The sequence below is a fragment of the Perca flavescens genome, chromosome 18, assembly GCF_004354835.1.
Source record: "Perca flavescens isolate YP-PL-M2 chromosome 18, PFLA_1.0, whole genome shotgun sequence".
NCBI lineage: Eukaryota > Metazoa > Chordata > Actinopteri > Perciformes > Percidae > Perca > Perca flavescens.
Window position 1 is genome coordinate 30,198,049 of NC_041348.1, and position 23,680 is coordinate 30,221,728.

The following is a 23,680-nucleotide window of genomic DNA, read 5'->3' on the forward strand; positions in this document are numbered from 1 at the left end:
TGCTTCGGAACACACCAAAGAGACGAGACGTAATACGTCTCCATAACAGCAGGAGGCGCTAATCTGTATTGTATCTGTAAAAATGAAAACCGGCAGCTGATTGGACGAAACCGTCACGTTTTGTTTGTTTCCTCCTGAAATTCAAAGCCAGTCATGGCGGCTCGTTCAGAATACGATCTCATATTGTACTAAAATAGTTCACCGAAACGTGTTTCTGAGAACATTTGAAGAGAGAAATAGGCCGTGCAGTTGCTGAATCGGTCTTCATTTCAGCTCAACAAAGGTCAGTTTAAAAGATTTTCATCAGATTTTGAGAGGCTCTAGTCACGCTCGTTCCGCTCTCCGTTTCCGGGTCTCCACCAATCAGATGGGTCATTTGAGTCCGACTGCCGGCAGTGCCCGCTTTCCAATTCAACATGTCAAATCGGCCAAAATGAAGGCCGATGGCCCCTCAGACGACACGGAACACACCGAACAGACTCGAGTCACTGACCTCGCCAGATTTATCGTTTTTGGTGTGTCTCGGGCTTTAGTTAGCTATCGCTCTATATCCTTCACGTTCCACTTCCGGGATTGCTCTGGTGCTGCAGGAAATTCCGCTGGCTGCATGTATTTTCCGTCCCCTTCCTCTTTCTCTGTCGGCATTCTAACCTCCAATGGATTTGTGAGGACTATGGTTAACTGCTCCTCAGATCTCTGCAGGGTAAATCCAGACAGCTAGCTAGACTATCTGTCCAATCTGAGCTTTCTGTCGCACGACTGTATTATAGCGGCTCTGTACGGAGTTTAGCACCGCCCATTACGATTCTGATTGATTTAAAGGAATGCCATTAAACCAGAGCACGTTTTCCTCCCATCCCAGAATGCTATGTAGTGTAGCCAGACCTTCTTTCAGCGTGCTTTGGAGGAGGGTCTGGCTATTTAGTTATCAGTTGTTCTTTACTACGAACCAAGTTAGCGCCAACATTGTACTGTGACTGATGTAAGGGCGAATATTCACGGGATGCAAAAGGAAAACTCGCTTTATTCCAAACACACCTTGAAGCCTCTGTATGTTTGTGTGTGAATCCTTGCTTTGTTCTCTTTCTGTTTGCTCATTTCTCTCTCTTTCTGTTTGTGTTGCAGTACCTGAACCGAGGATGCACTCGCTACTTTGCCTCCAAAGATACGGACAAACAGATCCTGCAGAATCGCAAGAGCACAGAGGTACAGTATGACTCAAATACATTTTTTTCTGAACCATATTCTACAGAAGAAACGGATGAAGGAGTTCATTCAAACCCCAGAGCTTTTTTTAATACAGAATAACGAGCTGTTATTGTGATTCTGTAGAACATGGAAGAAGAACAGCGGGTTGCATGTGAGTGCACATGTTGAATCCAGTTTATGAATTTAAAAGCAGAGATCTTCAACAGGGGGTCCTCAGAGTTACTGCAAGTAAGTTTTTTTTTCCAGAAATTAAAATATGTCTAGAAGAATACATTGGATGGATTCAACATATTATGAGCAAAGATGAATGTGCCCATTCGAGAAAAAAAACACATTTAATTTGCACAACATTGATGATATGCTTATTAGTAAGGTAGCCACAATGGTAGCCATCCACAGATACAGTCTACCTTAAAGCAGGGGTTTCAAACTCAGCTTCACTAAGGGCCACACTGTAAAAAGAGAATCACATAAAGGGCCAGACATGTGTTTTTTATTCACATGCTTTTATATTGAAAAAACCAAGAATGTGGGAAAAAGTGACAAAAACGTTGAGAAAAGCACCATAAATGTCGGAAAAAAACGACTGATTGGTTGTAGGTCAATCCAATTGAGGGCAGAGGCATTTACTTTTCGGTTGGAGCAGTATCAGACTCAGATTCTGTTTTTATTGTGAACCTAAATTGATGTGTGAGCTGGATCAAAGTTTGCGACGGCCCAGATTTGGCCCGCGGGTCTCGAGTTTGACACGTTCCCTAAAGCTCGGCTTACCTTAAAGCTTAAGGACTTACTTTGCCTTCCACGTACAGGCCAAAAGTTTGGACACACCTTCTCATTCAATGTGTTTCTTTATTTTCATGACTATTTACATTGTAGATTCTCACTGAAGGCATCAAAACTATGAATGAACACATATGGAATTATGTATTTAACAAAAAAGTGTGAAATAACTGAAAACATGTCTTATATTTTAGATTCTTCAAAGTAGCCACCCTTTGCTTTTTTTGATAACTCTGCAAACCCTTGGTGTTCTCTCAATGAGCTTCATGAGGTAGTCACCTGAAATGGTTTTACCTTCACAGGTGGGCTTTGTCAGGGTTAATTAGTGGAATTTGTTCCCTTATTAATAAAAAAGCAAAGGGTGGCTACTTTGAAGAATCTAAAATATAAGACATGTTTTCACTTATTTCACACTTTTTTGTTAAGTACATAATTCCATATGTGTTCATTCATAGTTTTGATGCCTTCAGTGAGAATCTACAATGTAAATAGTCATGAACATAAAAAGGAAACGCATTGAATAAGAAAGTGTGTCCAAACTTTTGGCCTGTACTGTATGCATATCCATTCATCCATTCTCATCCGTCTGGCCCCATAGCTGTAATTTAAAGGGGGGGGAACAACCTATTATTATTTCCTTTACATGAATAAAGACATTTGCACCATAACTTGATGCAGAAAAGTGAAAATTTCAATTTTGCTCAAAAGTGGAGATCTCAACACCCCCCTCCCTCCCCAAAGTTATGCCCTTGTCTGGCCAGGTTTAAAATGCAACTTTGTATACGACATATGTAATAGGGAGTCCCTGCTCTGTCTCTCTTTCCCCTAAGGGGGCCTTGGTCTAAAAAGCATTAATATGGCTTTAAAGGTTGTTTTTTATTCCTCCAGTGAGGATGCTGAGCCTCGTGCAACTGCGGTGTGTTCATGTCCCGTGTGCTTCCCTCTCCGTCTGAGTTCCAAACTTAAGAGCAGAGAAAAGTGCCCTGTGAGCCGTAAGAAAAGGAAAACAATCACTCTGCAAACTCCCATTAGCTTCTTAAACCTGACTCAGCAGATTCAATGTAGAATCCGGCTCGCAGCTTTTTTCTCTCGGTGCGCGGGACAGTTTTCACCTTTCATTTACACCCAGCCACCTTCTCGGTTATCTCCCTGCTCACTTATCTGTTCACTCTTTTCACACTCTTTTTCCTTCTCTTTCACACCCTTGTTCTGTTTTCTCAGCGTCCTCATCTCCTCTGCTCAACAGATTTCTCGTTAGTCCATAATGCCTGCCAGGCACTAGAAGACTTGGAACAGACTCTGAACAGACTAAAGTCTGACACCATCTCACATCTAAAGACAATCATCTCACATCTAACGTTAGAGACTGTCATAATATGTAAAGACTGGGGATCTTGCAGGGTCACACATTGCACGACTAGAACTATATACAGTGTATGTTCAGAAAATTAGCTACAGATAGCGTTAGCTGGTAATTACACCTAGAGTGCGTAGTTTTTATCGACCCCGTGAGGAATTTTAAGTAATGACAACAAAACTGTCGGCGCGTCTACATGATACAAGCCTTCCATGATCGTGCAGTTGCTAGTAGCCAAGGAGGACATGGAGGGTTAATAAAACATGATGGAGAGTTTCTGCGCGGGAAAGTCGGCGGACGCCACAATCTTCTGAACATAGTCCTACTGAGAAATCCAGAGAGAGCTGTGTGGAGCTGATAGTCTTGATCAGCTTTGTAGCAACTCATTTGGTAATGGCTTGAATGTAACGGATGTTCATTAATATCAAAAAGTTACGCACTAAAGCTTTAAGGGAAGTCTGCCAATTTGTTTTTTTTTTTTTCCTTTCACAAATAGACCAATTTGTATGTTGGATTCATATTGATGTATTATTTCAGATATTTTAATTTCTGAAAAAGGAAACTTGACGCTGCACAAAGACATCTAATGCGCTGCATTTATAAGAAAAGCTTGTCATGTGAAATGAGCTCCATCCTTTGCCCTCAGCCTTTGGATTAATTATGCACAAGTATTCCAATACAGCGGCTCTACATGGCTTTCCCCGCAGTGCATCGTTATTAATTAAAAAGAAACACGAGATTCTTGTTCTGCTCAAGTTGGTGGATAAATGGAAGAATCTTCTACCGAGACTCATAAATCCAATTATATAGATGCATAATTAAATTAGCTACTTTCTGTGAAACATAGAGGATTCGCTCTGCAAGTCTGCATTTTTGTCATGTCTTTTAATAATTTATCACAATTTCCACACAGATTAAGCATATCTGTATCCTTGAATATTCAATATATTTCCATATAGAAGGCAAAAAAAAACCTATGCTGGCTGTTACTGCAGGATTTCTTCTTGAAGTCTCGGCTAAAACTGCACACTAGTCTTTCTTTTTCGTTATTAAAATAAAAATCAACATTCAAGACACAGACAGTAATTCACTGTTACGATAGCTAACATGTAAAAACGTCACACGTGAACAGACAGACATTTTGTTTTAAAAAAAAAAAAAATCCTTCTTGAAGGTACACATTTCTGTTACATCTTCCGTCTTTCCTGCGCAACAATATATTTGTTATTGTCCTCAAATATACCTGAGGTTTCTGAAAAGTTGTTTCCCGTGTTTCATGACTCAGCATATCTCGGCTCCACCAACAGCTGTGACAGTTAGGAAGTTGACCGCTGTGCTGCAGCTTCTCTCTGAACTTAAACAGGGAACCAAGAATTCAGTTTAATTATATGTTTAGCATTAAATCATAGCAGCCGTTATCTCAAGACACTTTACAGATAGAGTAGGTCTAGAACACAATCTATAATTTACAGAGACCTAACAGTCAATAAAAGTCAATAGAACTATGACTAGACAAAAATAGTAGCAGTGAAGGGCATCGCAGGGTGTAGAGCAGGACCACTGCAGCAGTTGCAGCCACGATCCAGGTGCCGCCACAATCCAAGGAAACCTGCGAGTCGAGAAAACGTAAGGACTCTGGGGAGTAAGCTCCCAAGAGAGTTGTTAGTATCAAGCATTACTGAGACATAAATGCACACAGATGGAAAGAGAGAGGAGCTCAGTGTGTCAAAGGAAAGTCCCCCGGCAGTCTAAAACTATAGCAGCATAACTTATAGGGGTGGGAATCACCAGAGGCCTCACAATTCAATATCATCACGATACAATATTATTGCGATTTTAAACATATTTCAATATTCTGCGATATATTGCAATTTATTACCTTTTTTACATCTTCAAATTTTTCCCAATTTCAAATGTTGTCCCCAAAGGAAAGTTTTGTCAACATCTGTTTTATCTAAAAAGATACATTTCTCTGTCTGTTCATCTCACTTCAATTTTATTGCTGCAGAATGGGATTGTCAAAAGGACAGACTGACCAACGCATATATAATAAAAGATCCATACTTGGCGTCTGTGTATCAATACAGTATTGTCACGAAAAATATCGCGATACTATGCTGTGTCATTTTTTTCCCCCACCCCTAATAACAGAGCTGTTCTGAGGCAAACCTTAGCCAGCCTACAAAGGGTTGGTAGCTGAATCTGACAACTATGAAGAGAAGCAGTGATGAGTCATGATGAGTCATGATGAGTGAAGAAGTGGGAATCTGCTGAAGTAGTAACTGTGAAGTTTAAGGAGCAGATTTCAGCGTGATGGTTCAGCAGATTGAAATGGGAGCCTGAGAAGAGTTTAGCAGCCTCGCCACAGGCCAGTTATCTTGAAATAGTTTTAACGTCTCACTCCTTTATTTAAAATTTGGCGGTAATTCTTACAGTCTACGCCAGTTATCTTTGACTGCAGTGATGTAGCGGAGAAATAAACTGAACAGCTGCAATGACTCCAAATACATTTTACTTTTCCTACTTTTTAAATTTGAATATAAACTTGTTTAATCAAATGTGTCAGATCTATTTAATGTCCTCAATGGCAAATATTAGTTGCTTTGCTTTCTTTAGTCGTCCAGTCATTTATGGTGCTTTTTCATGCCGAATGACTTATTTCCAAGACACTTCTTAGCACTTCTGAGCATGATACTTGATGGAGAAACTCAGTTTCACAGATCTGTCGATTAAATCATCAAATCGATTAGTCGACGGCATCATATGAGTGTCAAGGCGCTGTCACACCAAGCCGATAATCGGCCATCGGACAGTCTGGCGAAGTCTGTGACTCGAGTCTGTTCGGTGTGTTCTGTGCCGTCGTCAGTCGGAGGAGCCGTCGGCCTTCATTTGGGCCGATTTGGCTTGTTGAATCGGCCAGCGGGCAGTCGGACTCAATGACCAATCAGATTGGTGGAGTGCTAACCTGGAAATGACAAGTGGGATGAGCGTGACTAAGCATTACATTAAATGACGTGACATTTCTTGTTTAAAATGTTTTCAGAAACACGTTTCGGTGAACTATTTTCGTAAAATACGAGATCGTATTCCAAATGAGCCGCCATTATGGTCTGGGTTTGAAATTCGGGAGAAGCCAGACCCACGTGACGCTTTCGTCCAATCACCAGCCGGTTTTCTTGGGCAACAATACAGATTAGCGCCGCCTGCTGTTATGGAGACGTATTACGTCTCGCACACGCGCAGAACATACGCTCAAGTCGGCGTCGCTTCCGTGTGTTGTGAGACACTTTTTTGACCAACTCGGGGAGGCTGATCAGTCCAACAGCCTTTTCTGCCGATGGTCGGCCGTTGGGTTGGTGTGTCAGAGCCTTTAGACGAATAAGAATTTCTTTTAGTCCAGGACAGCCCTACTTTCGTGCTGGTCCTTTTTTCTACAATCTAAACCAAACTTGCAGAGATAAATAAACCAAACAATTTGTTGATATATTTGTTAAGATGAAATTCAAATGATATCTGCATACACTCCAACTGTTGTCTTCAGAATAAATGCATGGAATGTCATTTTCTTGTTAAACTAAAACCATGGAGAAAAAGATAATAAAAGGTTTAAATTGTTGCACATGTAACACCAGCTGTGCTGTCTTAATTAAAAACACACCAGAGGTAACAATGCGTTTAACCGTGGAGACGTTCAGAAGGCAACAAAGAAGTCAAAGTGAAATACAGTAATGAAACAAAGAAATAGCAAACGGTCTGCGGGACAACAGCAACAAATTGATACCACCAGGCCTGTGCGACACAGTGACCTGATCGGGTTTGAATGGTGTCTTGTTTTGTACCGAGGAAGCACACAATTACAGATTAAAAGGACGAGTTTTGTGCTGGGAAATGGCCTCCGAGACTTTTGGTTTAGTGAAGTCCTTTTGCTGTACCCTCTGCACGAGTCTGCAACAACCCGTGGGAAATAACAATCTTCCGCTTTGTGATTTAACTCAACTCGCACCAGGACACCTCAGATAAAACCCATTACAGTGTTTCCTTTAGGATATTTTTTTTTAGCAGTGGGGGCAGGTCTGTCCGAACAAACCATGGTGGGCCGCCACTGCAAAATCAATATAGAGGAAACACTGCCTTAAATCCAGAATAAGAGAGAAGTTACATTTACTTTAAAGTAGCCTGACATTCAGGTAACAGAATATCACAATGATCTTTAAGGAAACAAATGTGTGGATGTAAAGTTTCCCATACAGGATAAAAGACGGGAGTGCAGGCGAATTCAAATAAATTCACAACAGGACTACTTGCAGGTGCTGTACAGTAATCACTGATAAATGATGTGCTGTGTGTCTCCTCACTGCTCCGTCTCGTGTCACACAGGAGGACAAGGTGATTGGGTGTTCCTCCGCCTTGTTTCTAACGCTCTCTTTGACCTCTTGATAGTGATGTGAATGTTGCGAAGTGTCAGCGCTCGCTGGCTTCACGTCTTCTCTGGGGGTTTAAAGTAGAGATGTTCCGATACCAGTATCGGAGAAGCCTCCAATTCTGCCTAAAATGCTGGCATCGGTATCGGAAAGTACTGGAGTTCATGCACCGATCCGATACCACATAGTTTAGCCCCGAAGAAAATCTACTTTAAAGTAGTTGAAGAACCCTATGTTCTTCTACGTATTTATTAATATTTTTACGTACCCTTTTTTTGCACATTAACTTCTTCCACATTTTGCAACGTAGAAACTTCATTCATCATCAAAACGTTCAGCGCGATTAGAACTTTCCTGCTTTTATACAAAATGTCTATAACTTTTATCATTTTGGAAATATTCAACATTTTTGTGGGACATTTTCCCCATTCAAGTGCACGGACAATGACAAATTCATACATTTTCAGCTGCTATCTACTCCGTTATACATTCACCAAGAAACACCATTCAGACTTTAACATGTTCCCCCTCTTTCATGCATTCTGGGTAGCATCAGCCTTTCAACATACATCATTCACACCGCAGTTTCTTCAGAAATAGCACTCTCTAGTTTATTTATGTTCTTTTTCCATTATGACTAATTGTCAAACTGGATAGTAAAACAAAGTTCTTGTATTGTTTGTTCATGTTTCACAAAGAGTTTAAAAACAAAGATAGCAATCATATCACATCCATACAGGGATAGTAGTATACAGCTGTTAAAACATAATAATATATATGACACTGGTATCGGATAGGTACATGGTTATCGGCCGATACGCATAGGCGTAATTTACAGGGGCGATGGGGGGGGGTTACAGCCTCCCCAAATAATCAAAACTGGCCAGTGCAACATCCCCCCAAAATCTAATAATAATTTCCTTTACATAAATAAAGACATGCGCACCATAACTTGCAGAAAAATTCATAAAAATGCAGGAAATTAAGTGTTTGATATGCTCAAAATTTCAGTTTTGCTGAAAAATGGGGATGTCAACCCCCCCCCAATGTTGAACCCATCGCCCCTGCCGATACGCCAGTTCAGAATCGGTATCAGGAAGCAAAAAATGGTATCGGAACATCTCTAGTTTAAAGCATGCTGGGTTTTAATATTTCTCTCTCCCCTGGAGTGCTTTTTTCCAACTTTCCTCTGCTGTGTAGACGATGTAGAGCCTTTCAGTCAAACTGAAATCTCTTTTGGTTGCTTTTGTCTCACAGTTGCTTGAATGTCACAGTGCAGCGATGTGTGTGCTGTACCTAAACCACTCTGGTCCACTACTTGTTGTAATGTGTCGGACCGTCGGCTGGTTGCAAAAAGCACAAAGCGCTGAATGAACATTTTGTCACCTTGTGTATCAATGTTTGCACTTTATGTTCTATGAAACATCACAGGAAGACATAATGTTTATACCAGCAGCTTCATCACATCAATACTTTTGCAACATTACAGGATGCAGAAGGCAGTTTTGAATTTCAAACGTCCGTTTTTAGACGTCCGTGAGCTCCAAAACAAGTTTAGTCTTGATTTAAGTCTGTAAACCAAGCTAATAACAGGACAATTCTGCCGAAATCTCACTGCTAAACAAACATCCTTCTTTATGTTTGTTCTTATAAGAATAAATCATCTGTAGAAGTTTTAATTCACATCTGTAATCGTTAAAATACACATTATGATGGACAATAGCGAAACAAACTTTTTTTGGGGAAGTGCTGTATTTCATAAGCTACATGCGGGCCATTCCCTGTCTCGCATAGTTAACGAAAGTGAAATATAATTTGTGTATCCGCTCTGTGACTCGGATACGCTCCAACATTAAATTCTTCCTTGGCCCATGCTGCAACTTTCCACCAAGTTTCATTAATAATCAGGCCAGTAGTTTTTCTGTAATCCTGCTGACAAACAGTTGCATCAACCGAAGGGGTTATGTTTTTTGACATAACCCCAAACATAACCCCTTCGGTTGATGCAACTGCAAAAATCTTTTTGCAAAATGCAACATTGAAGCTGCAATATTACATTTCTGGCAACTAGGGGGCAGACAAACATAAGAAAAACCTCACTAGAAATGTTCATTTATTAGAATAAGAAGAATATATCACCATGTGTCGTGGTGCTTTGGTGCATAACACTTTAAAAGTAAGAAGAAGAAAAAATAAAAGATGGAAAATAAAACTTCAAAAGTCAAGAATCAGAATCAAAAATGCTTTATTAAAACTCAGGGTTCAATAAATGGAAAATGGGATCTATGATGAAGTGTGTTAAAATGCATGTATAGTATACATTACAGTAAAGTTAGTAAAACATATTTAAAATAGAAAAATTAACAATGAAAGTGTAACAAAATATCTAGCTTTATTCTAAAATAAAAAGAGATGTACAATTGTGTGCAGGAATAGGGCTGTACGATATGAGGAAAATATACAGTATGCCATACTTTGTTGAATATTGCAATATGACATTACTTTTGATAAATAAACAGTGTTCTGCATTTCTGCTGCTTTCAGTATTCTGCTAAAATACAACAAACTGCTTGTTGAATTTAAAACAAATTAAAGGAAATCATTTCCAACTTTCTTTTATTCAACAAATTGAACATTGAATTGAAAAGGCACGACAAAAAAAAAAAATGACAGTTACATTTTAGTCATATTTTCTTTCAACTTAAAAAAAATCTCTTGAGTGTCTATCGCGATATGTCGCAGCCTTTTGCAATGTGTACAGTACCAGTCAAACGCTTCGACACGCGTTCTCGTTCACTTGAATGGGAAAGTGTGTCCACACTTATGACTAGTACTGTATATTGCGCCAGTTGATATCGAGATGACGATAATTATAAAAAAGCATATATATTGTGCAGCCCTATGCAGGAATGTGCAAAAGTTCACAGTGTGACGTAAAGTTGTGCAGGTTTCAGAAACCAATTACTGGATTTTCTTGGCCTAAACTCTCATTTCATTCAAATATTTTAACAACTTTCAGAAGAAGAAAATAAAAATGGTATGTCAAACAGAAACATAACCTCATGGGACGAGGTTAATGATGAATTGAAGAGTGGAACAGACTGAAACACAGACACACCAACCCGATGGCCGACCTTCAGCAGAAAAGACTGACTGCCTCCCTGAGTTGGTCCAAAAATGTGCCTCGGAACACATCGAAGCGACGCAGACTTGAGCATACGTTCTGCGCGTTATAATGTTCGCCTAGCTGCTAGCATGGCACGTCCTCATACTCTGCTTCTGACTGGCTAGCAGTCCTTACCTAGCTACTGTCAGGGCACGCCCTCATACTCTGCTTCTGACTGGCTAGTAGTCCTTACCCAGCTACTGAGCATGTCCGACTCCCAACAAAGATGGAACAGAAGTGCGATGTCTCACTCTGTAGCTAAAAAACAGAGCTCAACACACAGGGTGAAAAGATGAGCTGCAGCAATGTGCAGTACAAAAAAAAAATATGGTGTTTTTTAAAAATTAAACCACATAAACCTATTCTGATATAACCTCTAAATACGATTATGAACCTGAAAATATGAGCACTTCAATGAAAATCCAATGAGAACGCCATCCAATAGTGGACGCAACTAAGCAGAAGATTTCCCTCTCTACTTAAATCTCTCACAGGAGACACGGAGTGGTCGGCATCTAATTCAACCGGCGGTTCTCATCAGACTGTGACATTCATGTGTGGGTTATTCCAGTCTGTGTGTGTTTCCTGCTTCCTTATCTTTGCCTTCTCTCTGCTGCCAATTCAGACGTGTCATGCACTGCTTACTCTGCTCTTTAGAGTTCTCCTCTGCAGCATATATTCAAAGAAAAAGATGCTTGTTGTTCCGGGGCTACTGCAAAAACACAAACGACAACAAGAACAATTACAGTGAAGTCAAAGATTAGTTGGAAATAACATGAAAGAGTGATTGGAAGCTTAAGGTCAGTCTGATTTCCATAACATAGCCGCGCTTCTGCTTATAATCACACAAACATGTTTTTGTATTGACCCGTCTGCCACAGAGAAAGGAAGAACACAAAAAGGAGAGGCAGGTACAAAGCCAGGAAGGTCAATAGTTTTGTAGAAGGTGAAGAAATGGAAGCTAAAGGTCAAGTTGAAAGGCCAGAATGAAATCAAATGGGTTGCGAGTGTGTAAGAAAAAGGTAATCTGCTATGTTAGAAGGAAGGAAGTTAAATAAATAAGTAGATTATTTAATGCTATGAAGGTTTAATGCTATCAACCGCCCAACTATTTTGATAATCGATTAATCGTTGGAGTCGCTGTTTAACCCTCTGGGGTCTAAGGGCATTTTCACATATCTTCTTAAATGTACCTTTTAAAGGTATTTGCATATAGTGCCAAATTATCTCTTTATACATAGAACAAATGTGGGCGTTATATGCAAATACCTTTAAAAGGTACATTTAAGAAAATAAGTTGAAAATGCCCTTAGACCCCAGAGGGTTAAACAGCGACTCCAACGATTAATCGATTATCAAAATAGTTGGGCGATTGATTTAATGGTTGACAACTAATGGGTTAGTCTTTGCAGCTCTAACGGTCAGTAACCGCCTGTGCTCTTGTTCTTCAGCACGCCAAGTCGGGCCCTCTGAAGGACCCGCTGCTGGACGACCAGGGCGACTTCAACCGGATGTCCGTGGCCATGAAGAAGATCGGCTTGGACGACACGGAGAAGCTGGACCTGTTCCGGGTGGTGGCCGGCGTGCTGCACCTCGGCAACATCGACTTCGAGGAGGCCGGGAGCACTTCAGGTGAGCCGCGGTGTCACGTAACTGAGAATGATGACGCAATGGTCCTGCTGATTTTATTTTAAGTTCACGAAATGCAACCCACTGCAAATGAAAGGTCCCATGGCATGAACATTTCACTTTATGAGGGTTTTTTAACATTAATATGCGTTCCCCCAGCCTCCTATGGTCCCCCAGTGGCTAGAAATGGTGATAGGTGTAAACCGAGCCCTGGGTATCCTGCTCTGCCTTTGAGAAAATGAAAGCTCAGATGGACCAATCAGGAATCTTCTGCTTATGAGGTCATAAGGAGCAAAGTTACCTCCCCTTTCTCTGCTTTGCCCGCCCAGAGAATTTGGCCCACCCATGAGAGAGAGAGAGACATCATGGCTTTCAAACGAGAAAAGTGGCAGTTGGTCAAGGCCACACCCCCACCCTCCACCTTGCCTCCCCCCGCCCCCCCATCTCTCCTCCTCAATAGCTACAGACACAGAAATGGAACATCCTAAGGAAAGCTCATTGTGGGACTGGCTCTAGTGGCTGTAATTCTGCAGTCTGAGACTTCAGATACAGTATTAGGGGACCACTAAGGTCTATATAAAAGAGACTTCCGATACAGTATTAGGGGACCACTAAGGTCTATATAAAAGAGACTTCAGATACAGTATTAGGGGACCACTAAGGTCTATATAAAAGAGACTTCAGATACAGTATTAGGGGACCACTAAGGCCTATATAAAAGAGACTTCAGATACAGTATTAGGGGACCACTAAGGCCTATATAAAAGAGACTTCAGATACAGTATTAGGGGACCACTAAGGCCTATATAAAAGCATCCAAAGAGCACCATGTCATGGGACTTTAAAAAAAAAAAAAAAAAAAGGAAAAGTCAGAATGGAAGCGTCAGAGGCCAAGATATCTGCATAATAGCATTTGCATAATTACATAGTGATTAATGTCATAATCAAATAAATAAACATTGAATCTTAATTAACGAATGATGGTCCTGCTGATGATAGAAAGTTCAAGAAACTGTTCTAAATAAAAACCCACTGCGAATTTATTAGAACGAGAGATTTCAAAAGAAGGAAAACCTGAAAATAGAAGTGTATAATATGGACACAATTAACGTTGTAATACCTGTAATAAAAGGGCAACTTCAGTATTGTTTAACCCATTTTCAGATGTTTTGGTATCTAAGTGACTAATGGGGAAAACCAATGAATCGATTATGAAAATAGTTGGCCATTAATAGCAGAGATGGGGACTCAAGTTCTTAATGTTATTCCCCTCCCTGAGTAACCTTTAACCTACCTACACGTAACGTGTAACGTAACGTGTCTGCTGCGCCCGGCCACATGTGAGAGAGGACAACGACCATGTGGACCGCACCGGCAGCTGCTGTGCCATAAATCTGAAGCTTTGACTACTAATCTACTGCTAATACACTGCGCATATTTAAATTTAATCTATATAACTCCAAACCACCTTCTGTAAACCAACTGTACACTACTGTCTACACTGCACTAGATTTCTTGTCCTGTCTATACTTGTATATCACATTGCACTTTTCTGCTCTATTTGCACTTCTGGTTGGACGCAAACTGTATTTCGTTGCCTTTGTACTCTGCACAATGACAATAAAGTTGAATCTAATCTTTAACTAATCTAATACAAACTTCAGACAACAAGGCCCAAACAAAAGAAGCGGTTAATGCAAAATATGTGAACTCTAGCCTGAGACTTGAGACTTGACTTGGACTCTAGCTTAGAGATTTCTGAGCATCTCTGATTAATAGTTGACAACTAATCAATTCATCTTTGCAGCTCTAGAGTTTACCATCAGTTTTCAGCCTGCAGAGTTCTGCGATTGCTCCGGATCAGAAACCATCCGTCCCCATACGTCACCAGTTCGGCTCCAAAAAAAGGCAGATGCCATTTTGATCCGATCCCTCCAGACGCTGCACTTTGATTGATGGCTGTAATATCCAGCCTCCGTCTTTCTCCTTCTCACATCAGTCTCATTGTGCCTCGACCTCTCCTCACACTTTCGTTTTTCATTAAAACCCAAAGGAGCCATAACAGGCAACTCAGAACCTCTCTCAGAATAACTTTAATTACTAGGGCTGCACCATATGGGGAAAATATGCGATGACGTTGAATATCGCTGTAATGATATAACTTGCGATACGTAAACAGATATTAAAGTTACTCAGTTCTGCTGCTTTCAGTATTCTGCTAAAATACAAAAAACTACTTTTTGAAGTTAAAACAAATAAAAGGAAATCATTTCTAACATTCTTTTATTGAACAAATTAAACATTGAATTGAACATAAAAGGCAGCACTAAAAAAAAGAACGACAGTTACATTTGAATGTGCAGTTTTCTGCTGATATTTTGTTTCAACTAACACAAAATCTCTTGAGTGTCTGCTGCGACACTGCTGCCTTTTTGCGATGTGTATATTGCGCAAGTTAATATTGCGATGACGATACAAAAAACGGTATATTGTGCAGCCCTATCAATTACATAATTAAAAAAGAAGCCCTACAATTAGAGCTGTAACAGTTCCAAATGTTGCTGTACAATGAATTGTCTCAATTATCCCAATTGAGACAATTCATTATTATTCACAATTATCCCAATTGAGACAACATAATTGTCCCTTTCAGTCCAATTTACTTTTTAAAGATTTTTAATTTCTTTTGTGGCATTTTAGGCCTTTATCGGATAGGACAGCCTAGACATTAAAAGGGAGAGAGACGGGGAATGACATGCAGCAATTTCCAATAATCATCACCAAAAATGTGATCAGAATTGATCTATACCCATCTAACAATCTACGTATGAATTTTCCTATATGTACATGGACATGTCATGTCTGATTAGTATATGAAAGTGACTTTGATGAGGAAAAGAAGGGCAACGCTCGGGCAAAGATCTTTCCCTCTTAAAAAGTTTCTATTTTTATTGTGAAGGATGGAAGTACGATCCGGAAGTTCTGACAGCATTGATGGGACTTAATAACCCCCGAAAAACCAGCACTGCCCAGTGTTTACAGTGAGGAGATAGGGGGGCAGGGGGGGTCCGGTTATGGCCGAGGGTAGCGCACGGCTAATTCACCGGTGATAGCCTACTCTAGCCGACTCTTGTAAAGTAAAAGCTAAAGTAAACAGTTCAAACTATATACCGTTAGAAAGGTTAGAAGTTACACTTTAGTTTTACACCATTAAATTAACTGAAAACATTAATAGAATATTTATATTCATATTTGAACAGATATTTTGATAATAAGTGTCCGAACGTGGACACAGTGACGCTAGATTTCCTCATGGGGGAGACAGAAACTTCGCACTGTGGCTTTAAAACCATTAAAAAATAAATAATTCAAATGCTATAAAATTGAATAAAACACCCCAAATTCAATGAAAGTCATTGCGAAGAATGTTGTATTGGTCCCAAAGAACGTAAATGCATGCATTCATGTTATTTCTAGGCAATTTGGTTGAAAGAAACCCACGAGTCGAATTTGACCCGAGGACAACACAAGGGTTAAACAAAGAAACAGCGATTAGGTATAAAAAGACAAAATTGACAGTTACAGAATACAATAATACTTCCCCCGAGCTATCTTTTCAAGTGTTACGTTCTCTACATTTCAAGTGGCGTGTCGCTCGAGCTCCAGCCCATCTCACGCCTCATTTTCCCACAGCAGTTCACACTGAACCCCTCCGGCCCGTCTCAGCGTCCATAAAAATCAGGCGATGCTTTGAACTCCACCAAGAGGTCCTCAGCTCTTCGTCTCCTCCCCGTCGTTTTCCTCCCTTCGCGGGAGAGGAAGCGCAGCGGGGCGCCTATTAAATGGACTGGTTCTCACAGCGGGTGGCGATTGCAAAGCGTGTTTTACAGCGAGTGAGAAGAGTGTGTTCAGTCAGAGGAGGCAATCATCTAGTTTCTGAGGCAGGCTCACAGTTTGGATAGAGGTCTCTGAAGGGTGGGATTTTAAAGGAGCTTTTAAAGGATATTTATTCCTACACGGCCAGAAAAGATTGTCTCGGAAGAACTCAAACAAAGAGAAGCCCGTTTTCTCTCCGATGTCAAGCGGAGTCCTGTTTCACAGAGCTGCTTTTTGAAGAATGGTAGAGCACTCGTGGCTGCACTCGTCAGAAACACTGACTGACCTGTGGCAGAGAATCAATCATCGCACAGTGGGAGACGTGATCAGATAGAGATCCAGACAGCCCGCAGAGATAGAAATAAGAGGGGGAAAGATCTAGGAACATATGCAGAAGATATCCAGAAGATGTTTTAGCAGAGTCGCCCGTGGACGAAAATGTGTGTGTGGGGGTGTGTGTGGGTGTCATGGCAAAGTGTGATCCTGGAGACACCAGGCGGTTTTGAGTACTCTGCCATTTGTTTGTCTGTCTGTGGACAGGAAAAAATGTTCGGTACCGATACCAATACCGTGACTTGGACCCGGTTCCTAAACAATACTTTTTTTGATACCGATTTTATAAAAAAAAAAAATCTGTATCTGCATTTTTCAGCTCCTTCTACGTGAGGCCCGTCTGTGTGTGACGTGGAGTTTTTCCTGCGTGTCTCTATGACGTGTAACGTTAGACAGCCAATCACAGACATCATTAGATCTTGGTAGAAGCATGCTGCATGCTTATTGGCTCACTGACGCTGGTGAGATTCACTCTTTAGGTATTGAAATTGGGGATTGAATGACGAGGCATTTTTTGGTACTCGATACTTCAGAGGCAATTCGGTCGGTAGCTAAAAAGTATTGAATTCATTACCCAGCCCTAGTCCCGAAACTTCACAGGCGTGCAGTTGAGGTCAAAGAGAAGGCCGAGTTTGAAGATGGGTGCGGTCCAGTGAAAGATGCCGCAAGTATGGGGGGGTGGGGGAGGGTGGGGGGGGGGCACTGGAAGGGGATCTTGCCTAGAACTTATATCCTGCGTTCAGAGCATTTGAATGAAGCACGTCTGCACAGTTTGTAACGATCGACCAACTGGTGGCTCGGCACCATGGATGTATAATGCGGCCCATAGAGCAGGGGCACCGCTAGCTTGAATGGGGATTAAATCATTTAGTCGTGTGGCTCTTGTAGACTTTCCAAATGTTTTATCGGACCGGATGGATCAACTTTGAAAAGTGAAACGAGTCATTTTGCAGGGGTTAGAAAATGTATCCACTGATTTACAGACGTCTCTGTCATTTTATCCCATGATCTTTCTATGGGAATAAGTCCTTTTGGGCCGGAGGGCATAACGTTACGGGCCAGGTTGCAACTCCACTGTTTGGTCGCTATGTTTAATTTGCTTCGAAGCCCGGCACACTGCTTGGCAGTTTTTCGGTACTCCGGGGGGGGTCACGGTATTCCCGTGGGAGTCCCGCGGTACAGGAGTCAATTACACTGTTGGTAACGTGATCGGGACGGAATGGAGCATAGAAATCAACGGGAGCGGTGAGTGCGCCCAAAGATTGCGAGGCATTTTGTTTTAGAATCGGGATAGATGGACGGGAGTATTTTCGGGGGCTCAGGATTCCCGTGTCACCCTCTAGTTGGCAGGGGTGAAAAGATTTCTTCCCCCAAATCCTGTGCCGAAAGCGTCAGCAGAATCATTTTTGACAACTCTGTTCTTTTGCCAATATTATGAATAGATTAATTAGCAGATTCATCTCTGCATTGCAGCATTTTTGGACGTTATTAAAATCTTGCTCCTACTCAGCAAACTGTAGACTCGGAGGTCAAAGTGATCTGATTGTGCTCTAGTCTTCAGTTTATTGTCAAAAGCGTTTTTACCCCTTTTACCTTTGGACACTTGGGAGAGAAGCGATGACAGTCAGAAGTCAATTTATTTCAAAGTAAACGGAGGAATGTTTCAGGGGAGGCTGGAAATAATGACACTTAATTAACTGGAAATTAGGTTTGAGTCCTTGGCTCCATTCTAATGTGTACTTGAAACATTTCCTTCCTTCCTTTATTCAATCCAGACATCGATTTAATAAGCAAAGCTGAGCTTTAAGGGCCGATTGACTGTGTATTACTTAGAACTCTTTTCACCTCTGCTTATCAAGTCTCTCATCCCCTTTAACTGAAGCCTTGAAGACGATACGACAAACCTGTTTATTGGCGTCTCCGGGGACCGCCACAGTTCACCCCACGTGGGCGTTACTCTCCCTGGCTCCGTACATAATGGGCGCTGTGTATCGCCCTCGCCGTTCAAGAAGGGCGCACATGAGGCGTCAGATGCTCGGCTTGTCACTTTTGTCATCGTGGAAGTGCACGTTGTTGCAGAAATGCAATTCGTTCATATTTTTTACACCCATTTGATCCTTTTGGCACGTTGTAATTGGTTTTGCTCCGACAGTAGATCAGAGAGGTGACCCGATCGGGTCACCACTCCTTCACAGACTTCCTTCCTGAGAAGAGTTTCTGTCTACCTACTTGTTTTGTATGCTTATTGAATTTGGAAGGAAACTGTACTGGAAAATATAACCTCCAGGAAATTCAAAGATGTTCTTGCCTTGAAACTGCCCGCTAAATATCAGAGGACAGCAGTTCATCTCTACTGAAGCCCAGAATGACATTTGAAAACAAAAACTAACTCACTATGACGTTAGGACAAATCATGGTTTTACCCATTGAAGTCCATTTAAAAAGCTAATTTTACTTTGGCTTTTTTAGTTAATGATTTCTATAACCATAAAGCTTTCAGTCAAAGGTCGATTAGTTGTCAACTATTAAATGAGCTGCCAACTATTTTGATAATTGGTTAATTGGTTTGAGTAATATTTTATGAAAACAAGTAAAATCTTGTCTGATGTCAGCTTGTTAAATGTGAATAGTTTCTAGTTTCTTCTCTCCTCTGGGACAATAAACTGAATATCTTTGAGTTGTGGACAAAACAAGACATTTGAGAACGTCATCTTGGGCTTTTTGGGAAACACTGATCCACATTTTTTTCACTGTTTTCTGACACTAGAGACTAAAACAACTATTAGATTAATGGAGAACAGAATCATCGACAATAAAAGTAACCTTTCTTTAGTTGCAGACCTAGAATAAAGGTCCACCTGTTTTTATTAAGGGATGTAGTCAAGAATATCTGTTTCTGTAAGCTCGCCCTAACCTCGCCTCGCCTCGCCTCTTTGTGCTGATGGCGTGGTGGGCTGATGTTTGGCGTGGTGGGCTGATGTTTGGCGTGGTGGGCTGATGTTTGGCGTGGTGGGCTGATGTTTGCCCTTCTGCGTGTCTTCCAGGTGGCTGCGCCATCAAGAACCAGTCGAGTCAGACGCTGGAGCACTGTGCCGAGCTGCTGGGCCTGGAGGAGGAGGACCTGAGAGTCAGCCTCACCTCCAGGGTCATGCTCACGTCAGCAGGGGGCGCCAAAGGAACGGTCATCAAGTAAGAGACTGACACACACAGTCACACACACACACACACACACACACACACACACACACACTCACAGTCACACACACACACACACACACACACACACACACACACACACACACACTCACACACTCGCAGTCACACACACACACTCACACTCTCACACACACACACACACACACACACACACACACAGTCACACACACACACACACACACACACACACACACAGTCACACACACACACACACACACTCACAGTCACACACACACACACACACACACGCACAGTCAAACACACACGCCCACACACACACACCGACACACACAGTCTCACACACACACACACACACACACACACACACACACACACACACAGTCAAACACACACACAGACACACACAGTCACACACACACACACACACACACACACACACACACACACACACAGGCACTCACACACACACACACACACACACACACACACACACACAGTCACACACACACACACACACACACACACACACACAAACAGTCAGTCACACACAGATGCACAGTCACACACACACACACGCACACACACACACACACACACACACACACACACACACACACACACACACACACACACACACACACACACACACACACCACCAGAATTTTAAAAGAAGGTATAATTGTGGTTTATGGGAAATTAGTTGTGTAATAATCCCAGATAAAATTTGTATTCAACAAAAAAGGTCTGTTAAAAAGGTATAAAATAGATGGATGGATGGATGGAGGGATGGATGGATGGAAATGTAATTAATCCCAAACTGGGAAATGACTGTTGCTGCCACTCAGAGGAGCCCCGACCCCCCAGGTGGAAAACCACTGCACACAAACCCATAACACAATTACTCATTAGCTCTGATCCACAGGAATGCATATACAGTAGGCATGAATACGCGCACACACACACACACACACACACACACACACACACACACACACACACACAGATGGTTGATGTATTGCTGGTCTTGTTATCAGTCCAGAGAAACGAGCAAACACTCACTTCAGCGTCCGTGGTAACGTACAGTAGAGTGAAAGGAGGCTCCGAGGAGCTGGTTAGCAGCGTTAGAACAGCTGGCTGACTTGCCTCATCGACCTATCGTCCAGCAAAAGACGCTCGCGGATAAACTCTGGAGCAAATCTGCATGTTTTCACCCAACCAGTCATTCTGAATAAAGTGGTCAGCCATCTGGACTTCCAGGGAAGCGTCTGGATGCTGAAAGTTGTTGTTGATTTTGAAAAGTTCGAGGTAATTTGTCTTACTTCTTTGCCTCGGGCACTTTTACTTCAGTTGGTAGCTTCCTACATTTCCCAGAAGGCTTTGAGACAACCTCAGACACTTCTACAATGAATTCCTCTCCCTGAGATAGTCAAAGTCAGGAGAAAATGGCGTTTCAAGGAAGAAGCTTTTGATTCTGAGGGACCAAAACCTTTTAATGGACACACATACTTTTGTGAGTATTTGTGTCTTGAGTTTGAAACAACTGTCCAATATTGTGAAATATATCCTTTCTATTTGTCTGGTCTTTAAGGTGCAATGTGGGTAAAAATAGTCGACGTAGCAGCCATTGGTTTGTGGACGGCCACTTTGAAGCCTCAAGTTGGGTGATTTGGCCGTCGCCATGTTGTGGCGTGATGATTTTTGGCGAGAGGCTGGAGCGGGGGAGGATGACGCTGCCAAGCCTGTGTTGTTTGTGGTTTCAATTGTGCTAAGCTAAATGCTAAAGAGGGAAAGTGGCTGATTTGCAGCTCTACAGGTACAGATCTGCAAACGTTTCCTTAAGTTACCGGCTAACGCTAGCAGTAGCAGGATAGCTTGGTTTGCAGAACGCAGAACATTTTTAGGCGACCAAAATGTTCCGATGTGCCAAGTCGGCTAGAAATACGATAGGATTTTGGTTGGATAGATTGTCATTTTAAAATGCTGTGTTGCGTGTCAGGAACTTGGGAGCTTCTTCTCTGCGTAGTAGTTTGTGTGAGCTTTGTCGACGTGGCCAGGTTTCCTTTTTATTTCACGATTTGATCGCGCGACAACTTCTTTTAGAAGAACCTCCCAGTTTTGTGTATTTGGTAGGTATGGAATTTTGGGTTACACTTCACTTGAAGGTATGTACATAAGAGTGACATCACACTGTCATAAACAAGTCATAAACGTTTATGACATAACGCTTCTTTTAGTAAGTAATTCGGTTTTTGTCATGACAAGTTAGGGGTTAGGGTTCATGTGTTCATGACAGTGTCATATGTTCATGGCAGTGTCATGTCACTCTAATGTAGATACCTTCCAGTCTAGTGTTACCACATTTTGTGACTTTTTATTTTTCTCGTAGTGGGACATTTTACAGGACATTTTTGATGAGCTTTGGTGCTCATTTTGACACGATCTGTGCTTTTCTTTTGCGTTTCAGAACCAAACATGAAATCAGACGTGTGAAAGAACTGTGTTAAGTTCCACACCTCTATGTGCGCTTTCAATAACCGACACGTCAGCGTAGGTTACTTTAAAAAAAGGGGTTAAACATTGTCAGATTAAAGATACTTTAACCAAGAAGAAAGAAATACACTACCCAACCCAACAACAAAATGGACCCTGAACTTTCCTCACCTGTACCTGTTTTAAACAGTGCTGCAGAATAGACTTTGTACCTCATCTCTCTCTAATCAACTCTTTTTTTTGCATATAAAACCAATATATTTATACAAAACATAACCATATTACAGGGAGTCAAAAAATACCAACAAACGTTTGTGTCACATTTGGATTTCATCCACCTCAGCGCCTCTAAAAGGGGGTGGGGGTGGGGGGGGGGGTTCCTGTTTGCAGACTCTCTCACTGAAGGTGACCGCTATGGTTCGCTGCAACATGAAAGGGATCACAAATTATGCAAATAGAAAACTTCCTCCTCTAATATTATTAATGGATCCTATTACAAAAGGCGAGGTAAAATAAAAGCACAATTTATCCAGGCAAGAGGAATTGATGGGCTGTAAGCACGGCAGTGTGAAGTTTGTCTCGTGTGCTCGGCTATCTTTAGGATTTTTTTCCAACGTTTTGGTCACTTTTTCTCATCACCTTTAACTTTTCTTTGCACATCTGGACTGCCGGCGCCCCGAGCCCTTTGCCTAAACTGCCTATATACCACTGCTCCGTTCACAGCTACCAGCTAACTCACCGTCTCACACACACGCTATTGCTCTACTGCTCACTGGCTCACGGTACAAGATTATTTTACTGTGAAAATGCAGCATAAAAAAAGAAATGTTGAACTCTTGATTCAGGAATTTCCACCACTTTTATTGAGTGTCACTAATTGAAGCATCAGGGATTTTTTTTTCCTTAATGGATAAGACTGGTTTTAAAGGCTGCACTACAGTAAAGTGATGATAATTTTCTGAACTTACCAGACTGTTGTAACTATTCAATTATTTGCCTCTACCCACTTAGTCATTATATCCATATTACAGATAATTATTTATCAAAAATTTCATTTTGTAAATATTTTGTGAAAGCACCATTAGTCAACACTACAATATCGTTGCGGTATCGATATCGAGGTATTTGGTCAAAAATATCATGATATTTGATTTTCTCCATATCGCCCCTACTACCGCACACGTGTACCACTGGTACACTGGTACAGATCGGAGAATATGCAGGACCCTTTATTACAGACGG

At 41.5% G+C, this 23,680-nt stretch overlaps 1 protein-coding gene across 1 annotated transcript in view; it reads left to right on the top strand.

The window, feature by feature from the left end:
• myo6a (myosin VIa) overlaps positions 1 to 23,680 on the top strand; it is a 164,644-nt gene that overhangs the window by 48,160 nt on the left and 92,804 nt on the right. The window contains exons 10-12 of the mRNA XM_028605164.1: positions 1,126 to 1,206; positions 12,385 to 12,565; positions 19,816 to 19,960. Of these exons, the coding sequence (XP_028460965.1) occupies positions 1,126 to 1,206; positions 12,385 to 12,565; positions 19,816 to 19,960 (407 nt within the window). The remainder of the gene's footprint in view (positions 1 to 1,125; positions 1,207 to 12,384; positions 12,566 to 19,815; positions 19,961 to 23,680) is intronic.